This window comes from Streptopelia decaocto (assembly GCF_964273445.1).
Source record: "Streptopelia decaocto genome assembly, chromosome: 1".
NCBI classification, from domain to species: Eukaryota; Metazoa; Chordata; class Aves; order Columbiformes; family Columbidae; genus Streptopelia; species Streptopelia decaocto.
The window spans coordinates 179,174,169-179,197,198 of NC_138663.1; the positions used below are offsets into that span (position 1 = coordinate 179,174,169).

The 23,030-nt window shown below is 38.7% G+C and overlaps 1 protein-coding gene across 1 annotated transcript in view; it reads right to left on the minus strand.

The window, feature by feature from the left end:
* The window catches only part of VWA8 (von Willebrand factor A domain containing 8), a 186,568-nt gene that overhangs the window by 51,336 nt on the left and 112,202 nt on the right, over positions 1 to 23,030 (minus strand). Inside the window, exons 27-35 of the mRNA XM_082050523.1 lie at positions 18,228 to 18,336; positions 17,160 to 17,298; positions 15,045 to 15,247; positions 7,634 to 7,750; positions 7,030 to 7,094; positions 6,805 to 6,930; positions 6,072 to 6,181; positions 3,928 to 4,082; positions 1,983 to 2,184 (exon numbers count right to left, since the gene is read on the minus strand). Of these exons, the coding sequence (XP_081906649.1) occupies positions 1,983 to 2,184; positions 3,928 to 4,082; positions 6,072 to 6,181; positions 6,805 to 6,930; positions 7,030 to 7,094; positions 7,634 to 7,750; positions 15,045 to 15,247; positions 17,160 to 17,298; positions 18,228 to 18,336 (1,226 nt within the window). The remainder of the gene's footprint in view (positions 1 to 1,982; positions 2,185 to 3,927; positions 4,083 to 6,071; positions 6,182 to 6,804; positions 6,931 to 7,029; positions 7,095 to 7,633; positions 7,751 to 15,044; positions 15,248 to 17,159; positions 17,299 to 18,227; positions 18,337 to 23,030) is intronic.

Genomic DNA, 23,030 nt, shown 5'->3' on the forward strand with positions numbered 1-23,030 from the left:
ATCACTATTCATGAATATATTTCACCATAGTTGAGGGGAAAAAAAGTTAGTAACTTGTTCAGCTACAAAAACAGATCTAAATTAAATTACTTGATCAGACAGAAGCCAGTTCTCGGGTAGATAAATTGTTCGGGTCAAGGGTATCCAGGATTCATGAAGAATGTCCCTTGGTTTTTAATTATATTAATGCAGCATTATAAAGTGTTATATTACCACAGCAACCTAAAAGACTTAGAAATAAATGTCAAGATCTCAATTTTAGGTATCATTTGGAACCACTGTATCCCTCCATCATTCCCAAATCAACAAACTAATTTTAACAAAAGCTCAGAAGATTTACCTTCTGAACTTTGATACCATTCACTTCAGAGTCAGATATATATATATATTTTTTTACAATGAAGGCTTAAAATAAATAACCCAGTCTGACCCTTCAGCAGGTTATAAAGTATGAGAAGATTACAGCCTGAAGTGGTAGAATTAGTTCCAAGATCATCATGCAAAGTCTAACTATGTTTTATTAGGTTGAATCTTTTCAAAAGTTAACCTTTTCTTTATAAACATAGGTAACTTCAATTTTCTGCTCTGTTTATATCCTTGATTTTGCCTCTTTAGTGAAGCAAGTATTTTATCCTTTTAGTAATAAATAAAACGATTTATCTACACAGGGAAGTGATCTGTGGTAAATGAGACATATTAGATCATTTATTTTGTAAAAGAGAGTTAATTTGGAATAAAGCATTTATTCTGGGACAGAAAATTTGCATATGGGATAAATCAGGAATAGCTTTTTGTGCTGGTGAATTCAAAATACCTGCCATTCTACCATATCCAAATATTTTGGGGGTTGCAAAACTCACAAATGCTGTTATTTAGCACTCATTGGTATACTTTTAGTTATCGGCTGAAGAAGCTAAAAATACAGTGATAATAGAAAGCTTGGCATGGGAGCACAAAAAAGGCTGAAGGTCTGTAGGCTATACTTGCTTTATCAGTGTACAAGTGGAGGAGGGTTTTGCTCTATGTGAATGTTGCTCATTCTCTTGGACAAATGCAGAACTAAAAAGCCCAGGTCTCTTCAGTTTGGAGAGAAGGCAGATGTGACTGAAGCTAACAAAGTCATGAAGGCGATGATTAAGGTGAATGCAGAACTGTCATTCACCCAACCCTGCAATGTTAAAACGAGGGGCACTTGATAAAGCTGGTGGGAGATGAGCTGGTCACAGAGAGCAGTGAACTTGTGAGCTTGCTGTGGAGACACACAAGTTGAAAGAAGGACCAGACAAACTTGTGGACAACAGGTCCATACAAGGAGATTTCAAGGCTAAGGCTGGGATGTTCTCTGCAACAGCTCTAATAAAACAACTGCAAATGTTGAGAAAGTATTGAAGTTTTGCCCAGGGAAGTGGTGGAGTCACCACCCCTGGAGGTGTTTAAAAGGCATTTAGATGAGGTTCTTAGGGGCACGTTTTAGTGCCAGAGTTAGGTTATGGTTGGACTTGATGGTCCTGAGGGTCTCTTCCAACTGGAATGATCCTATGAAGGGAAAGACACAGAAGTGGCCAGGCTCACATGCATTCCTGAAGTAACCTCTCCTGTTGGCCCCACTGAAGACAATACTGAGCTAGACGGATAAGTTTGTCTTATCACTGTGTGTCTGTGTGGCACTGAGCAGCAGTTGGAAACACTAGTGAAGGATGATTGCTGAACTGGAATGATCATATTCCTGTAGCTGGTTCCCAGTGTGGACAGTGGGAGATCCCATCTACTGGGGTATTCACAGTGTAGGTAGCCTGTTAATTCCTCAGAAGTATGATTAGGCATGTTATAAGATCCAAAGTAGGCTTTAAAATTAGTGCAACTACTCTCATTCCTCCTCAAATGTTTGCTCTGTGATTCTTTAAAAACATTTTGGAAAAATTGGTGAGTGATTGCAGTTTACAAAACAAAAACAAGTGTGTACAAGTATATGAACCTCTTACCTTTTGGGTAAATGTCTTTCAAAGGTACATCTCCAGGTGCTAAAATTCTGACTATTTGATTAGAAGCCAATAAAGTTACACAATTGGTTTGTTTTGCAGCTCCTGTTTTCCTCCGGGGTCCATAATAAAATGGATCAGAAGGAGAAGCACGTTTGTGACTCAGAGAGGAGTTTCTTTTCCAGCTATATACTTCACTAGGAGACTGCAAAAGAGAAGGAGTCTACATAACAAAAGGTTACTGCCATTGAGCCTAAGAACTAACATTTCTTGCTAAGTTCTACTTCTTATCTAATTTTAAATCGAATGTAGCTACTGTGGTTACCGCTTGTGTCACCACATGACAAGAAAAAACCTGGATTATTTAGTCATTAAAAATTCCTATGGGACTGAAAAACAACAGACCACCTGCACAAGTTTTAGGGACTGAGACTCTTTGAAGATCTTAAGTTGAATAAACTATTTTTTTCTTCATGTTGAACCAGGAACAGAAAGCACTGAAATAACCTAATCTGGAATCAAACTATGTAATGAGCTATTACCATAATCTAAGTTTCCACTACTGTAGATAAATGCAAGCAGGTATTTTAGTAATGAATTCAAAGTTAGGCATTAAGGCTGGGATTTGGCTCCACTTCAGAGCTGTAAATATAGATGTCCACATGTGAGCCAGGTGCTTCACCTCCTGCTACAGTCAGTAGAGACTAGAGAATAAATCGTCTCCTCTTGAAGGCAGCCTCTACATTTGGTCAGCTGAGCATTGCCACTATAATAAGAGCTCAGATACTTTGTCCATACTAAATACCTGCAACAGTAACTCTAAACACTGATTCTGAAATTTTGTCACCTTTAGCACACTCCCTCTTTGACATTCATGTGGACATTTAAAACCATGTATAAGGAAAGATAGGGCCTCAGTCTAAATCATGGGGAGCAAAACACTTTATCACCAGTGTTGGTGCTGAAGTGTGTAACATCTTTAGTACTCCCTTCCCTAGACTGCCTCCCTTTTCCTGCAATAAATGCACACCTGTTAATAAATAATAGGAAAAGCTAGTATAATCAATCTGGTAATATAAATCCAAATCAAGTAAAATAAAAAGCTAATTGTAAAGACAGGGAATGTCTTATTTAAAAAAACATATTTTTGAATCATTTTGGATTTCAGAGTATACCCTTCCATCATCTGGCTTTCCCAAAATTCATGTCTGTAAACAGTTACATTTTCTAATTTGCCCAAATTTAGTAGAATTAGTAGAATTCCATAGAATTATTTGTTCCATAAGCACCACCCTTTTAATATATCACTAGGCAGTAAATACAAATAAATCCAAAGAATTAAACATACTGCTTTTATTTTCCCTGTGTTTACCTTCACTCCTTGCAACAGCCTCAGTCATGACACTGTTAAGTTCCACTTTCCTTTCTGATCCTTTTCTAGCTGTGTCACAAAAGTGAGTACAATTACATGTAGTATATACAGTTAAAGATATTATTAAATAGAGAAGGGACTGTATAGTTTTGTTACCACTTTCCATATCTTTTTCTTTCTCTTAAATCTAGAGCCTTGCTAGCTGCTGCACACTAAGCAAAAAGTTCACACTGAGCAGTCCAAAATCATACTTATATCCTTCTCAGGGGTTATATTTAATTAAAAATCTATAAAACCCCGTGATTTATTAAATATTTCTCTTGCCAGTACTATTCAGAACTTTGCTATGATGAATTTTGCCTGTGCCACGTATTATGTTGTTTGATTTCTTGTTATTTCAAACTTCACTGAAATCTCTCCAGATTAGACTACCCTACCAAATAGTGTACATTACATGAAATTGTCATTTACTGTCATTCCCTTCTTTTTCCATATCATTTGGTAAACAGGTACTTAACTGCCTACAGAAAAAATGAGATCATATTACTTCATTGTATAATAATGCTCAGTATTTACCAAGAGGTCTGGGAACCCAATCACAATAGTAGCATAATTATGTTCGTCTGAGAAAATCCTGTTGGGGGAGCTGATCTTTTGTCCCACAGCTGCACTGAGGTTTTCTGAAGATAGCTGGTCACTTGAAACTGCATGCGGCACACACAGTTCTGATGCTAAACAGGGAAATTAAACAAAATGAAAGTCATTAAATCCAGATGTGCAATAGGAAACTATATTAACTGTAAGAGCGCTGAGCACTGATCATTGCTATTACTTTGAGCATACAATTACTAAAGAGCAGAAGATTTGATTATACTATACTATAACACAGAAGTCAGGAAATAATGTTATTTTTGCAAAGTACTTAAAATCAGGAAATACTAGCTTTGTACTTGCTTATGCCACTTAATTTTGCTCTCTACTGTGCAAATGAGGCAGGAAGCCTATGGAATAGAACAGCATGTGATCTCATTGAAGACTGTTATAATGCAATTGCACAGAAAGGCAAAATGTAGGTTTGCACAGGTGTCAACGTGACATTTCTTAGTAGCTCTTTGCAATTCAAATAACATTATTTGTAACACATTTCTGGTAAATAATTGTCTAGTTTTCTTTTTCTTTAAGCTAAGGAAAACTAAATTTTATTCTGTGCAATTGTAACAGCTCTTTGCCTCAAATTATTGACACAGTGAGAACCTGGTATCTTTAGTTCTGCAGCACAATCTGTTTCCACTTGAACAGGCAGACTATCTCGTTTACCTGGCAATGGGAGAAAATCTTTCTACCCTCAAAGGATGAATGGGCTACTGGTTTGGGTCAGTGGCAAACCCACACTGGTCTACCTTTTCTTAGCTCTCCTACCACAGGTTCTGCCTCAAAGAATGAGAACAGGCTGAAGATGTTACATTCAGGGTTTGCTGGATGATTTGGAAAAAAAGTGGAGAGGGCGTATCATCATTTTTAGATTGGAAGAGAAGAAATAAGATAAAAAAGGATAAAAATAGCACAAAAAGCATGCAGCAATAAACTGTCCACAAATACTTGGACACTGGAAATTACTATAAGGTTTCTACCTATCTGAGGAATGATACTCTACAGTGGTTTCTAAATAAGGCAGTAAGAAGAAGGAAACTACTGTGCTCTGAATGAGCTTGGTAAGTTGATAGAGTAAACTGTACAACAGATAAAAAGGATCCTCAATATTTAAGCTGTGGTTAGAGTCTTTGGTATCCAGTTTGTTGCTGTTTGTGTAATACAAGCTGTATTTGCTATTTGTCAATAACATTTGCTTGTATCATGTTTACACTGTCTTAATATCATTCTTCATACTTATGCTAGCCACAAGGACCAGGATGAAATGTTTTCCCTCTGGTTTCTCTGTATTTTTCCTGTGTCTCTCTGAGACACACTGGAGATAGGCCAAAGCTTATAAACTGTTAGGTGGGTTGCACATGTACTTCCAGTGTTATTAAACCAGGCAGACTGAAGATTTTGTGCACCGTGATCCAAAGCTCAGTGTTGAAAATGTCATCAGATCTGCAGACAGGCAGAATGGTGACCATCGGAGATTTCTGCCTTCTGCTGTAGCTAAGACAAGCCTCAACGCCTCGCACCATCTGTGAAATTTACTGAACAAATTCCCCCTATTCTTTAACACAGGTGTGATGGCCTCAATGGCCTCCTGCACACTATCTGCAGAACTTTAGAAACTGTGACTTCTGTTTTAACAGGGGATCTTTTGTACTTTTATAAGTGTCGGGAAACGTCTTCTACCTCATCTGAGTGTGCGTAACAGACCTGTAACAGCGCACAGACTGGGCTCATCAGCATATTGGGTCCCTTCTGTTCTTACGTTATAATTCCTGCCTAGTCCTATTTTTTCCTTTTCCTTCTGTAAGCTGGTACATTTCCTGTAAGTCCATGACTGAGGGTCTTAAATGCTACAAGGAAACAAGGATGCTTTATTCAAACAACCTGAAGTTTGAGCATGGAATTTGCCATGCTTGGTGAAATGTTATTATTAACCAAACATAAGGGAAGGGCAAAAAGAGAATTGGAAAGAAGGTTACCCAGACCTTTAAAGTAAAACAGCCTTGTTTGTGCAGCTGCAAACACAGAAATGATTGAAAAAAAGAAGAACAAGCCAAGCTTGCATTCAATACCTGTTGTTAAGCCAAATCCCATGTCAGCTGGCTCTTCAGTCAATGCATACAGCTGGCAAACCTCATTGTCTTCAGCTTCCATATGGGCACGCTTGGTTAAAAGAAATTTCCTGTAAAGGACACACATTTATAATAATTCCTGATTAAGCCTGTAGCTCTAAAAAAGGACTTTCATTTTCTGAAGTAGCAAAAACATTATATGTCTATATAAATGAAGTTATCAACACCTTTTGCTAAAATGAAACGTAATTTACCAAACACCTGTGAGATAGGAAAGGTTAAGCCAGCAAGTGGCAGATGACTTCTGGTAAATGTTTACACACTTTTATTTACTCTCCAGTTATAAAAATAAGACAGCAGAGTAATATTTCTTTCACATGACCATGAAAGTAAAGCAAACAGGCACTAACCCAGCATGATGTGGCTGTACTTCCAAAGCCAGATCCACCAACATTCTCATTCTCATTAAAAACAGCATTAACATGCATAGAATCAAAGCTAGTCTAGATAGTCAGAGGCATGAATTTAGGCAGGTATATCCTGTTCATTTTCTAGTCTAAAACCCTACCTGCACTTTGACCAGAGCAAATCCGCATCCTAAAGACTAACTGTTTAAGTCTAGTTAGTCTCACAAACTGAAAAAACAATTCTGAGACCAGGAGTGAAAAACTCATGAACATAAACAAGACACAAACAAGAAATAATGCCATCAAGAAAACCAGGCTTAACTAACTGATTTGTTTCATTTTCCACCAAGAGCCACCGGTCTTCAGCCACCAGGAAAACAGATTTCAGATTGATCGGAAGTGAGATGGTATGAGTTTGACCCTCTAATACATCCAGTACAATAAGGCGGTTTCTGTAAAATTGGAAACCAAGAAAAGAATAATCAGACAGGGATGTACATGAGAAGATCTGTTATATATCTGTATAATAGAAGGATATAATTTACTCTCACCCTGCTTCTTTGTAGAACACCAGCCAGTTTTTGTGTGAAAACTCTCGGCACATTTTATAGTTGCTCTGTATAAAAATACATCATACAACAATTATTGATTGCTGCATTCATCCCAGTGAGCTTCCCTGACTCCCCTGAAGGTGGACTATATTTTCCCTTTATGTAGAATAATCATTGGCATTAACTGCCTCTCAAAATGCTATCTAGCCTGCCTTGTCCCAAGTCATATAACTGCATCATAACTGAGTTCATAATTTTGGACATAATAACTTGTAACAAAATGTTCAATTATTCACAGTTCCAGCTCCAAAAAGGGATATTTTAAAGACACATATCATCAGACAATAAAACTTATTTATATTTTACATATCACTGTTCCAAACAATGCTATTTTATGTGTAAGGCATTTAAACACACATGAGAGTAGACAATTAAGTCCTTGGGCCCTAAAACCAGAAAGATAAATGATCCTGGGGCAGTTTTTCCAATACTGATGTTTGATTTTTAAAAAAAGCCAACAAACAAACCAACCAAACAAAACCCCCCACAAACAAATAAAACCAAAAAGCAACTTAGTATAATAGAGGCAGGTGCTGTTCCTCACCGCCTCTTCTTTGCTGCTCCACCATGACATTCTCTTAGGAGACTCTTGAGCATCTGGTAAGAGCACAAGCCGGCGAAGGGCACCATTGTTTGTATCCAGCAACAACACGACATTGGTCTGTAAATGAAAAGCAGACCCGGGTACATCTCAAGCCCATTTAAGAGACTACAACAAATCTATCTGAAGCACTTTTGTAACTCTAGCAACTTAGGACATTTTGAAAAGATGATGTAAATTTTGTTGGAAAATGTAGGCTGAATCTTCTTGGTTCATTTCAAAGCTCATGGAGAAATTTAACTGCAGAGGACAAGTACATGCAAAAAGTGCTGGAATGTTATTCCAGTTTTTCCACATGTTGTATCTATACATCTAACATTCACTTCTGCATAAGCTCTAGGAACTAGACTAGTACGGCTTACATGTCCAAGCTGTGGTCACCTATAGGTGAGAGACACACCAGATTTGTTTTGTCCCGTCACTAAAACATTTCATTTCAACTTTTATATTTCTTAGCATTCCTCTAAAATACCCACTACTTAGGTCACACTGAAGATGAAAAACTGATGAGAGAAGACATGGCTTAGTACATCCTCTCCAAGTTCATCCTTCTGATATTGTGGAGCCTATTGAACATCCCAGTGCATGACAATCCTTCTGTGACCTGTGCTGTCAGACAGCTTGTGGTGTCAGAGGTGGGAAAGCTGTTGCAGGACACCAGGCTGACTCGAGGATAGAGATGAGAAGCAGATGGGACACTGTACAGAGTTGTTCAAGTGTCCTCCACAGATCACATGTGAAAATATTGTATGCTACATTTAGGATTTCAGATTTCTGTCTTTGTTAGCCAATGTCCCAGGGTCCGCGCATGACGTCAAATGATGGGGACATTTTAAACATTTATTTTTACAAAGAACTGTAGCTGTTCCTAGTGTGTTTAACTAAGAATTCAAGAGAACAATCATTCAGGGCTAATGTTAACTGCATCAAATGACATTTAAAAGTTACAAAAGAACAAGTTAATTAAGCCTTGGGTTGAATTTTTTGATTGCCATTCAAGGAAACATCAGGTTCTGCAAGGACATTAGCTTCTGCAAGGACTTACTAAAAGTAAACTGTCTACGTACAACATCTGCAATAATGCAAGATAGACGTTAAGGGAGTAAAGCATAAATTCCCACAAATTGTCCTAAATAAAACAAATACAAACAATCTGAGTCACAGCAGTTTTGTTCTTTTTGGGTACACTTCATACTTTCACTAGGACCTTTTGGGAGGATTAACTTTATTTAATAATGACAGTCATTTGAAGCTAAATATGGTAAAGCATTTAAAATATTACCATGTTATTTGGAGCATTTGGGAATTTCAACTGGAGTTCAATAATGCTAAAAAAAGAAGTTTGCTTATGTATTATAAACCAAAACTATAGAAATGTGGTTCAGGAAAAAGAAAAAAAACAAAACAAAACAAAATAAACAAAAACCCAGGGCATTTGCTTTGGATTTTGGTTTTCTGCCATATTTTATTTATATAATTCTGCTACAGCACTGCTGAAGCAAAGCAACGCATCAGCCTTCCACATGAGATAAAGAACACATATGAATCAATTACATTCTACCACTTAGTGTTAAATTTATGAGAGCAGTTGGTAATATAAAAAGCCTCTCTACTCCACCCCTTTTGATGTTAATGGTTTCCTTCTGTGCTAAGTGATTGATGCATATTCTGGGTTTAAGAATAGATTTTTGCGTCACTTGTGAACACATCCAAGAGCAGCTTTGGCAACTTGTCAAGTGGGCTGGGAAAAGACACTGGTGTGCAATTCCGCTGTGTTTGTTCTTGACTGGGAGAAAAGTAACCTTTGGGCGACCTCCTGACCCCCATGTCTGGAATTCCAAACTCTGGACAGATGCAATAACCAATCTTGTGAAGTGGTGTGCCTTTATTTTTAGTTACTGCAAAGTTTCCCTTTCCTTACTGCTGTTTTTATTTTAGCCAGCATTTTCCTCTTTAAAGTCCTTAAACCCAACGGGGATGTGATTTCACTTTGCTGGTATGGGAAGTTGTTCCTTACGGTCTTGCAGACAGAGAGGAGAGTTAGGGGAAGGAATACACTCCAATTTCTGAGCCAGACAGCACAAACAATTCAGTTTAACCCTCTTGTATTCTTACAGAATCATAGAATGTCCTGAGTTGGAAGGGACCCACACGGATCATCGAGTCCAACTCCTGTCCCTGCACAGGACAACCCCACGGTTCACACCATGTGTCTGAGGGTGTTGTCCAGTCTCTTCTTGAGCACTGTCAGGCTTGGGGCCGTGACACCTCCCTGTGGAGCCTGTTCCAGTGCTTCACCACCCTCTGGGTGAAGAACCTTTCCTAATGTCCATCCTAAACGTCCCCTGGCACATCTTCCTGCCATTCTCTTGGGTTCTATCTTTGATCACTTCTTCCTGTACTCACTCTCAGTTCCGTTCTCTGCTGCCCCCGATGCTTGTATCCCAAGCAAGCAAGCTCACAAACACAAGACTCTTCTTAGCTGTCAACTTCAGATGAGGCTGATTCTTAGCCTGGTATGGTAACCCCTCTGTACACTCCCCACCTTGCCTCCTGTCCCACAAGCACCTGTTCTATTAGTGCCACCCAATGACCCCTTGAGTGACACACATGTAACAGCCCTGACACTATTAGGCACAGATACAGACATAGCACATTACTCATTAGGTTTAAGTGAAAAAAGTCTGTGCAAGAACTATATGGTTTGGGTCTCAAACCTCTGTCCCTTCAGAGGCAGGGACACTATGTGAGTAGATGACTGGTGTTCCAGTCAATGTGAGTGATGTCTTTCAGATAATTTGGGAGACTTGACTGTATTAATACCAGAGATTTCAGTGAACTCAGAGCAGTAAACAGAGATATAAGGTTTGTACTTACAGAAAAGGACAGTCTTCACCTTTTCTATAGAAGGTGTACACCTTTCTATATAAGCACAGCTTCCTTTTTCTATAAGGTGTGCTTATCACAGAATCACAAAATGGTTGGGGTTGGAAGGGACCTCTGGAGATCATCCAGTCCAACCCACCTGCTAAAGCAGGTTCACCAGAGCAGATCACACAGGAATGTGTCCAAGTGGGTTTTGAATGTCTCCAGAGAAGGAGACTCCACAGCCTCTCTGGGCAGCCTGTTCCAGTGCTCTGGCACCCTCCAAGTAAAGAAGTTTCTCCTCACATTCAGATGGGACCTCCTGTGCTTCAGTCTGTGCCAGTTGCCCCTATCCTGTCACTGGGCACCAGTGATTTCAGTGAACTGAGAACAGTAAATAGAGATATAAGGTTTGTGCTTATAGAAAAGGAAAGTCTTACATAATATCCAAAAAAAGAAGATAATTTAATAACATCAACGAGTTTTTGAAGAAAACACACTCTTCCTCCTGGACACATATATCTGAATATTATGGGGACTAGAGGTTTCAGACATTACTACTAGTAGGTTGCAGGTCCTTCCATATGCAGGTCCCCACTTGCACTTCAGGCCAGATCACAAAGTGTTAAAAAAATGTCTTCTTTTAAAGGAAGTTGGCCATCTCCTACATGTAGTGAGTGAGGTGGATCTCTGCATCACCTTCTGTGCCACAGACTCCCTCGCTCCCTTGCTATGGGAGATCTTTAACAGGGAGCTCTGGCTGCAGGTGGGACAGGGACCAGCAGTTCCCTCCCTCCCCACACCACTTCCTGACGGAGACAGACAAACGCTGAGTTAAAGGATGCTGGGGGGACACTGCCTGGGCAAAGCTCACCGAGCTCCCTCCCTCAGGCAGACTGTAGGTTATCCTGTCCATCCAGCCTTTCAACAAAGCAAAGCGCTTGTAAGGAAAAAAACAGATGTGTGCAGTTAATGAATATGCAAATCAATTCACTGTGTGCGTTTTCCTCCTATAATCCCATATCTACTCATGCATAAAGTTATCAGAATTCTTTACAGTCTGTATTTGCTCTTCTGAGCTGTAAAAGCAGTAGGTGCAAAAAGAAAAGCGATATAGGCAGGCACGAAGCTTTATAGGAAACAGGGGTATGCCCTGAAGTACTGGTAGGGAGGAGAGAGCAGAGGTATTGCTGCTTTGAAAAAATGAATGCAACTCCCATCTTATAAGAAAAAGACTTCAGATTTCTGAAGAGTCTTTCCAAAGTCTGAACAAAAAGATTCTGGCCACTACGAGGAACAGAATCATCTACCCTTTCTTCCAAGAAGATGTAAAAGTGGCTTAAAAGTAGATGAATCTCTGATTTGTGCTATTAAGTTAAATCCCCAAGGACTTTAGTTTTAGTCAAATTTTACTTTAAAGGACGGGAATGAATGGTCATTTTTCATTTTATTTCACTGGAGGGCTCTGATGAAACCAGATGGATGTTGTGTGGGAAATAAATCACGCAACCTTCTTTGAAGAGCCACAATATCTTCACCTCATCCTTTCCAATAAGGTTATAATCTGTTTAAAATGTTTCTTTTTTATAACTTAGTCAGAAACATGCATCTCCAAAAACCTTCATTAAAGACTTTTTTATTTAATAAATGCAACTTAATTCTACAAATATTGATCTTTTGCAAGTACATGTAGACGAAACCCTAAAGCATCACGTACCTCATTCGCATTACTTGTTTTCCTTCAAGATCTGTTTAATGCACCCTTAGCACAAGTAGCTAACCCTTGGAACCTCGCCCAAAATACAGATGTACCACTAATCTACTTATCTTAAGATGAGAATGCTGCAAATTCTGAGCTTACAGCTGCCAGTGACCTTAGTAGTCCTGAAAGCAGGCATCTTGACTATATGTCAAGGCTCCTTTTGTTGCCAATGGCAAGAGAGAGGAACCTCCACAGAGGGCAAGTGACCATGTTCTACCTTAGCTGGGATGAGTTGCTCTTGCACATCACCTTTATTCTCCCAACAGATACAGAAGGTACTTGGATGATTAGCTTAGACTATATGCACACCTGCTAACATCAGTAATTATGGCCTTAATTTCATATAGAGCAATATCCACCACATTTCACAGGTGCACAAAGAGAGCACATGATTTTTCCATAGCTCCACTGCAGCAAGAGTTGGGAATAAAACCTAAGCTCTATGTGGAAAAACTGAACTACTGAGAATCCTTCTTTTGATTCAGTGACAAGTAGAAATGTAGAGATCCTAAGATAGGAGCCATAACGTAAGGAAGGAAAGCAGTGGCTGTGAAGACTGCAACAGCAGCATTTGTCTGCCCTGTGCTTTGGTGACTCATTTAAAAACTAATCCCAAATAAATTACTAATGTAGTCCATGGATACAAACATGCAATGCAACAGAGAATCCTTTTTCATATTTTTTTCTGTGCAAGATGCTTACTTAAGTTCCCCAAGAAGTCTAAAATTACTTTTGAATGGAGTCCTAAGTATACAATGGCTTTTTGCAACCAAGTTTGTAGTTTAATGAAACATATTTTCACACTCAACAAGTAAGGTCTGTCTTAATGTTAACAGTATATAAAAAGTCCTAAGATAATGCAAAGCATTCAGAATGTTGTAATTCTGTATTATTTTACAGCAGCATAAACCAGGGTTATTTTCAGAAAGGATTTGTTCGCCTGTAGCACTTGCTAAGAAAGGCAAGACTGAAACTGTCAAATATTTCAGCTTTGTCAGGGAAAAACATGAGGTTGCAGCTCAACTGAAGTCATCTGGAAACAGGCACTGAGCTACCATAGTCCCTCCACAGAGAGTTTAATTCAAACTGTGACTGAAAAATATATTCCACAAGGACAGGCAAAACCAGTCACAGAGTTAACTACCTAAAGCTTCACAGATAAACCTTCGATAAAAACTTCATTGCTGACACCAAATGCTATTGCCATTTGGTTAAAAGCAAAACTAGCAGGATAACTATTAATAGTTTCATGGTCAGAATTTCAGAGACTTAGAAAGCAAAGAATACTGCTGGGCTTTATGTTAAAAAGTGTGAGACAGTCTAAACATTCTTAGACATGGGATGGGTTGCCATCTGTTTTAGTTTCCTGCACTGACTTCACCAAAAAAGGCCAAGGATTGTTTAGAAATGAACAAGTGTGTTATGTGCATCTAAAAATACCCCAAATGGTACCTTCTGTAGCTGTTCAAGACAACCACACAGGCGACCACCATAGGCAGGTAACTTCAGAATCATATTTTATCTAGCTGGCATCGGAAAGTGTCCAAGGCAAAGCTAAAGAAGGCACAGGTGGTTCCAACAAAGGTGGAAAAAATGTGTTTCTCATAAGGTATCAAGTTTAACTGCAGTGTTTGACACACACAGCACACAGCACAGCACACACAGCAAGTGGTGTCAATGCTTGACGAACATTCCTGGAGCAGCAGTAACACAGATACACTAATAATGAAATCACTGAAAACTGCTTAATGCCCTAACTCAATGTAGGAAAGGTTCTTCTAGATCAGGGTCTCTCAGCTATCAAAAAATGGGCCGAAGAAATACCGAACAACAAAAGGAAAAGGAAAAACCAACCAAAAATACTGATGAGATTAAATGTCCATGCCAACCATTATGACTGGTAGGTAACATAATAAACTATTATTAATATTGAAAAATGAACAGCAGCAGCACTGTATCAACGGTTATCTCTTATCACTGCTGGGTAAAGAATTTTTGAATTGGAAATGTTCCAATCAGTTCGCTGACAGCAGTAGAAAGCTGAATGTATGTGGAAGGTATGCAATACCTGACTTTAAAAAAAGGACTGGAGGCAAACCAACGTGGAAGTCGTCAGCGCTTCTAAATTTGCATTGCTGACACAGTAGATGTCAAGGCTTACAGTCTTCTTTCTAGTCTTGGTACTTTAGATGTTACAGAATGAGGAATATCAGGATTCACAAACCAAACAATAGTGGCATGAAGCAAATACAAGCAACATTTTACTTTGTGACTCAGAAAAATGTCTCTTTCATATACTATTTGAAAAGTAAAAAGGGGACAAGCTTAGAGTAGAATTTAAGTTCACAGCATAAGACAGCTTACTTAGCACTTTGCAAACATTTGCTGCTTTACTGAGATTCCTGAACTCAACTCACTGTCTTCCTTTCTCCCATGTAGGTTAATCTCCTATTATCAGTAAGAGAAATAAGATAAGCAGGTAGAACTCAGCTTCAATAATGCAAAAGGACACTGTCCAGCAAAAAAGTGCAAGTGGAAAGTCTCCACATAAAAACTAAAGCTGAAGACAACTCCCAAGCTTCAAGTATAGTGAAAAAGAGAATATTCAGCAGGGTGTAGGCTTATCCAGGCTATTTCAATCTAAAGAGGTAGGCACCTCAGAGATTCTACCCTTAGGATATTACTTTGCTCATCACTAAACATTTAGTTGTATTTTTTTCTTTTTACCTCCTGTTCATGTAGAACCACTTGACCTTTGAGTGGATTTCCCAGCGGTGCCACGGTCACAAACGGTTGCCAGACATTTCCAACTGTTCTTGGGAAGAGGTCATAAAGGTCCACAAAGTATCCACTCTTACTGGAAATGTTCATGAAGTACAAGGAAACAGGATTGCATGTAGTAACATAAAGAACATTTTCAGCTTCCTCTTCTGAAATAAGAAAAATAAAGTTAATGAAAGGTTACTGACATCGAGCATTGCTCTTTTGGAATTACATATGTCATAAGCTCAGCAGATGATACAGCAAAATGGACAGAAAAATTACCACCATTGACAGAGGGAGATGAAGAGAGAAATGGCCTCTTGATACTAACTAAATGTTAACAGGCAGAATCCTACCACAATACTATTAACTCTTTAAACAAGTAGTCCAAGGCACATTTCTGTAGACACGACTGCAGTGCCTGCCAGCTGCTAGTATACACAAAATCTATCCAGATGGTTTTGTTTGTTTATAATCTTGCTTCTCCTTCTCTATCCCATTCTCCTTTTCAGTTCACATATTTAATTAAACATGGGATGAATGCAAACTTCGTATGGAACCTTTCATATATAGAATCTTCCTGACTGATTTCAGATGATTCTTGAAATCGATACAAAGCCATTAATTTATGGTTTGCTGCCATAAAAGTCTGTTAATGTATTTGAAATGAAGGCTACAAACAGAAAAGGCAGCATTCCAGTACTGATCATTAGTGATCAGTTTATAATACACAATAAAGTTTAGATGTGTTTAATGATGAACCCTAAAAATGTTTATGAACATTCCCACTGATGCAATTCACTTTGCGACATAAATAGTATAGGTAACTAAGGCAGCCTTGATCCAGTGAGAAATAATTTTTATCAGAATAAGCGCAGGCGGAAAAAGCACAGCACTCTGCAATTTGTATTAAAACTGAATTGAGAGAGGAAAAGTCAAAGAATTGTTTTTGTGAAGTAATACAGTGTTGAACATACAAACTAATCAGACTTGCAAATTGTGGCTGTGTTCTACTTTGACTACATATCCTTCTCTTAGTTTGAGAAAGATGCATACCCTTACAAAGACCACCATGACTCAGTGAAATTATCACAGTATCACAGTATGTTTGGGATTGGAAGGGACCTCAAAAGATCATCTAGTCCAATCCCCCTGCTGGAGCAGGAATGCCTAGGTGAGGTTGCGCAGGAACATGTCCAGGTGGGTTTTCAACGTCTCCAGCGAAGGAGACTCCACAACCTCCCTGGGCAGCCTGTTCCAGTGCTCTGGCACCCTCACTGAGAAGAAGTTTTTTTCTCAAATTTAAGTGGAACCTCTTGTGTTCCAGCTTTATCCCGTTACCCCTTGTCCTATCACTGTTTGCCACCGAGAAGAGCCTGGCTCCATCCTCGTGGCACTCACCCTTTATATATTTATAAACATCAATAAGGTCACCCCTCAGTCTCCTCTTTTCCAAACTAAAGAGACCCAGCTCCCTCAGCCTTTCTTCATAAGGGAGATGCTCCACTCCCTTAATCATCTTTGTTGCCCTACGCTGGACCCTCTCCAGCAGTTCCCTGTCCTCCTGGAACTGAGAGGCCCAGAACTGGACACAATATTCCAGATGTGGTCTCACCAGGGCGGAGTAGAGGGGAAGGAGGACCTCTCTGGGCCTACTAACCACCCCCCTTCTAATACACCCCAGGATGCCATTGGCCTTCCTGGCCACAAGGGCACAGTGCTGGCTCATGGTCATCCTGTTGTCCACCAGGACCCCCAGGTCCCTTTCCCCTACACTGCTCCAACTTCAGTGGCTGAATATTTTTGTATTTCACCTACTGTTCAAAAAAAAAAAAAAAAGAGTGGAAAAAGATTAATTGTTATTCCTCTACTCTGTTCCCATATTCCAATTCCTAGTATTATTTCTGTATTCCATTGCAAACACACCTAGAAAGAAGCACTACTGTAAATGCACTGAAGTGTTACTATTACTACTAGAATCCCTTATCCCTTTATTCATTCTGCCACAGCCCAGTCCTTCCTCATTTCCAGGATATTTCACATGTTTATAATATTTGGGATAATTATAGAAGTTAGTACCTTTTGTTACTGTAACATCACAAACAAAGTTAACTTCACCCAAAGGCAGCGTCCAAAACGCAAGTTCTTCTGTGAAACTGAGGGACCTGGCTTCGTGTCGTTCCAGTGGAAATCCTTGAATATTTAAGTACACAGGGCCCTAAAAGAAATGATACCAATGAGGGTTTGCTAAAATATTCCATTCACCATTCTTTATGGAAATCTCCAAGTCTTCAATACTTAACACTATTAATAATAGGAATACAGATCAATTACTAAATACACAAAAGGGAAAAGGAAATGCTTTCCTGCAAGCTCTTTGCATGTCCGTCCTGCCATTTTCTTTATAAAACACATTGTGCCCTTCCTCTTTAGTCTTTTATTGGTTTGGAACCACTATTGCTCAGTGGCACAAAGGAGGTATCACATACTGATAAAACACAATCCACGTAAGGAAAACATCAGAATATTTTTGTTTCAAAGAAGTTGAATGGCAATTTCTTATTACATAAAGTTTAAACCTTACCCCTACATCACCTTAGTAGTTCAGGTCTTTCCTTATTCACTGTAGTAATAATTACTGAAATTAAACCAAGAACTCAAAGCTAAAAAGGACTTGGAAGCTCTGGCTGCAGGTCAAATTGTACCAAAGGTTCAGATTCAAACTTTGCAGTGCCAAAGACCCATAAGAAAACAGCTGCAGGTAAAACAGAAACAGAAACTAGCTTTCTTTTGGCTCTCTGACCTTATCCAAAAATTGAGATCTTGGTCCTGAAACCAGCCACCCGCAAGCATTCAAAACAGCTACAAAGTTCCTTCAAATATGATATTTTCCATATCCTCATAAAACCCTGTTTTCAAGAACTTCTGGCCAAACTTACTGATTTGAAAGCGCACTTTATGTTGTGAGGTGTAGGTATACAAAAATATTCATTTTTCTAGTCAGTATAAATCACCTGAGAACAGGTAACAAGAAGCAAGCTTTGTACATATTCTTTTTCCTGAAGAAATTAATTACATTTTAGATTCTTTGCATCCCAATACAACAAAACGGTATTATAGGAATTTAAACTAAATTAAAGGACAAACCTTTACATCTATTTTTTTAGTTTCTGTTGGACACAGCAGTTTCTGTTGTGCATTCCCTGGTTTATCGACTTTCCAGTAGCCCATAAACTTATGATCTGGTAATGGCAGTCTGTCAAACAATTCAGAAACAAACACAATTTTACATTTATTAACCAGCAAATGATATGGAATAAATAATTTAAACAACTGCATTTTTCCAAAAAGACATGTCTGAAGATTCTCCTGTAGAAAATACTTACTTGCTAAAATATTTCATTTCTTTCATGTTTTAAAGCACAAAAATTGTAGACTTCTGGAATACTAGTACAATCACAAGCTAAACAACATAATAAAAAAAGAAGTAATTCATGTAATATGGCATCTGAAGTAAAACTTTTATGGTCTGAATTATCTGAGGCATGTAATAGTATATCCAAACCGTCTCTCCCTTTGCTTTATTCAGATAAGGCAGGGTGTGATAGTATCACTTAAAGTAACTCCTGTCAGTGACACATTCATCTAAAAAAGCAGCAGAATAAGCAAAATAAACACTGTGGCAAGTTAGCCAGGCAATTACAGTTCAACTAACTATTTACTAATTATTATACTTTGCCACTGCTCACATGAACCAAGGCAATGGGATACAGACATAAGAATATCTCATTGCCTTTGAAAGCCACAGCTGCTGGCCTTGGTCTGACGTCTTCACTTCTGTACCTTTTATTTAGGGAAGAAATCTATGGACCAAAGCAAAGCTCATTTATATAGAAAAGAAAACGCTGGTATATGACAAAGTAGCTTGACAGCAAAATAAGGACAACATGATTTTTGTTTCTTTCCTCGGAAGCAATTTACAAGCACTGAAAGCAATCTGACTTTGTTAATTGGCAAGAATACCTTCAAGCTAACACACTCACCACTTTTAGTTCCCTTTATTTGGGATCAGTTGCTGCTAAAGAGACCTCCTATCAGAACTACATTCTGTGTTACACGTTGCTGCACATTATTGTACAGCTACAGGACTTGGCAAGAGAACAGAAGACATTCCTTCTCCCAGTTTCTATAAATATTTCCAAAGTCTATTTTAAGGAAGTTCTCTTAGACTGTTTGTTAAAAGTCTGTGCTCGGTCTCTTCTGTCCTATCTGATGATGCTTGTTCCTACTGTCAGAATTATTTCCCCTCTCCCCACCAACCAACCTGGCCCCTCTAGATATCTGAGGTTTGTTTAATTTCTTCTTGCTATTTTTTTTTCAGAATCAGAAGGGATCCCAAATCAAAAAAACCCCTCAGTGGTGCTATATATAAATCTTGGGGAATTTTAATTTTATTTTTTCCACTGAGAACTCAAAGGAAAAGTCAGGGAATGAACACTAACATCCTGTAATCTTTGCAGCTCACACAGGAAAGCTCCATTAACATTTCTGACTGGTATATTGACACCAAACCTCAAGCAACCAGGAGAAGCCAGGACTCACAGGCAGAGTCACTCAGCCTCCATCGCCATTCTGCATTGGGACCACCTCTCAAGGCAGTCAGGTGGCCAGAGACACTTTTTGCAAACAGAAAATGGTTTGGATGCTATAGATCATTGCTGCTCACATATAAATATCCAGCTGCCCACAATATGCCATTGGTGCATGGAATGAAGAAAGTGGATGTCATTAAGTGCCTCTTTTATTCAAAGAACCAGTAGACTCTTCATTGCCTGTTTGTTGCCTAGTCAAGAATATCAATAGATACCAGTGGTTGAAAAGTGATTTATTTTGAATTCTGCCTCACTTCAGTTTGCATTTTTCCTTTCTTTGCATCTAGCTAGTCTAGGCAGATTCTTCCCAAATTAAGAAGAGAAATTAAGCCACACTCAAAAACTACCCAACCAACCAAACCACAAAAAAGCAAATACAACATATTGTAGATTACAACATGCAACATCATTAGGAAAAGACAATCGGCATGTACTGTTTCAACATATACACAACTCTTAGATTAATTTATTCATGCAGCCAGAAAATGGGCAAACAGTCAAGTCACTAGACTAAACGTCAATTTATCCATGAACTGGAATTTTACTTCAGGCTTCCATTTGGGTTTCAAAATGATTTATTGGCAAAATGTTGGCTATGTCCTGAGCCAAATCTGTCTTGTGTGCAAAAAGAAACTGAAGACTTTTTTTTGCTATGTGACTCCAAGTAGCATAATCTCTGATATGCCTATAATCAACAACAATCGTTCCCATTAGCTCAATGGAACATCAACTTCCACAAGGATTTGGACTCCGGTTTTAATTCCTTACACATTACTCCCATGGACAACATCCTAGAAATCAACGGGTTCACTAATAATCATGAATACTCATTAAATTTTAAAACAAAACATATGTTAACGACCAGCTCTAACCAAATACCCTGCTTTATATAGCAACAGAATTACAGATTGCATTCCCAAAGAAACAAAACATTTCCACCCTGGTTCAGCTTTCTGGCAATTTGCTTTGCTAATAGTTCCTCCTATCCCTCAGGAAAACTCATTTCTCCTTCCTCCTAGATTCTTGAGGTTTTGTTCTCTTCCCTCCTTCTGAATTTTTCAGCCTCTCCGCGGCAGCAGACCAAGTCATCATGAACAGCAAAGAGGAGGGAAAGGTGGAGCAGAATTTAAGAATAAAACAAAGCAGAATTCCTAACGTGGAGTTATTTGTCAAGAGTAATAGGGATTTTATACTTCCAGGGCCCGACAATTCTTTTTTATACAATCTCATTGCTCTCTCATACAAATCTGGTCTAAGATAGACTAAGAGTATGGAAGAAATGTGTCTCCTGGAAGATTTTCAGGAGAAAGTGAGGGTGCAGATGGACTGGAACAACAGGCCCACACTGAAAACATGTATACATCTTAACAGTTTTCCCCCATAGTGAATATATGTGCTACGCAATGAAGGAGGGAAATTATTTAATTTTCCCAGGACTTCTAAATAACAAGCAAATTTTGAAAATAACTTGAAGTGGCAGTTCCAGTAAAAAGCTTCACGAAGCTCTCCTGCCACAGTGCTGTATTTGAAACTAATTAACCAAATACTGTTTACATAAAGGGCAGACAGAATATTACAGAAATGCTACCAGCAGTAAAAATCTGTGAAGCAAAGAGATCTGATGTGTGTAAAAAGTGCAGTGGCTGGGTAAGAACGGTTCTGCAATGCCACTGCTCTCTCCGGATGGAGTGCACAGTGTGATGCATTATTTTTGCTTTCCTCAAAAGCTGGAAACACTACACAACAGGCTGCAGTAATCTTGTAAGAAAGCCAAGACTTAAAAGTCAGTTCTAAGGAATTGTTCCTGATCAGTTCTTTGATTATGGATCTGCCAAAGCCTGTTGCTTAAGGAAAATTTAGATTTTTTTTTTTTTTTTAATGTCTATTCGCTCTTAATTTCCAATCCTGATTTTCTACAAGATCAGTGCTGCCCATGAAATGGTTATAAAGGTAGGTATTTTGCTCAGAAAAGGTGATTGCACAAGACCTACGGTTGATGGGGCAATTCTACAAACAAAAATACTATTTAGCCTGATTTTCTTCATGCACAGCAGTCTAAGGGGAGACAACCTGTCAAAAGACAATTCTCTGGTGGCTGCTGCTACTGGAAAACTTTTCAAACCGACACCTACAGAACACAATTTCTTTTCATTTGTATCTTTTTGATTTTAGAAATTAAATTCATTTTAGGCTAATTAAAAACAGAAACAGAAACAAATAACCACCACCAAACAACCATGTTCAAAAAGTCTCTAGAGAAGCTGCAATTTAGCTTTCAGAGAAGAGAGTGGAAAATGGCTACGAATCTTGTATGACTGAAGTTCCACTGAAGGCACATTCTCCACAGCCGGCTATCATACGAGTACAGCTGTGGACATGAACTATGACAAGCAGCAAAGCTGCTTGATATACGACCTTGTCAGCCAGCTCAGCGCCAGCACAGAATGTGTTATTCAAGGACTTAAATCAGAGCTTGTGCTCCAGCCAGCTGAGGAGACTTCTCACCTAACTTGTTGGTACTTCAGTAAGACATAGTTTGGAACCAGAAACTTCTCTCACCAACCAGATCTCTGTATTTTATTCAAATACTTTTTGATTAAAAATAAAAGCAGTAGACATATACGGTCTTATGTGAGGCCTCCCGTTCCCTGACAGGTAAGTACAGAGCACTCCCTCTGCTCCCCATGCAACGCCCAGGATGGACAAGAGACGTGTGGTATGAGACAGGTCCAATTATTAACTACAGACTACCTAGGGGCAAAAAACCCCACACCTCAAGCGAAAATCAAAGCTGTTAAAATATACATATTTACATTATATATTAAAAGATCAGTTCACATAAAATGAATATTCAAGTTATAGCAGGTACCTGGAAGTGGATAGTGACAGGAGGCAAAATGTAGAAAGGCAATTTCAGCAAGGATAAATGCCATAATTAGACCTGAATGCTGTTTTACTTAGGAATTGCAAACGGTCTGAACTGTGCACTAAAATGGCAGATTAACTGGAGTTCAGACAAATCTGACATAACAGATGTCAACGGGAAAAACAAAGTATAATTGCACATAAAGAAAGATAATGAATTAATACAATGAGTAATCCATTTTACCCACTGTCTTGGCAAAGCATCATAGACAAGCCATCTGCTTTACACACAATACTGATAAAAATTACACACTATTGAACAGGTGATGCTAGGAGATACAGACAGTATCATGATGTTATAACCTGACAGTACTGAACATGGCAGTGCCTTGAAGAATTGTCATCCTATGTGCAAAAAAAAAAAACAACAACT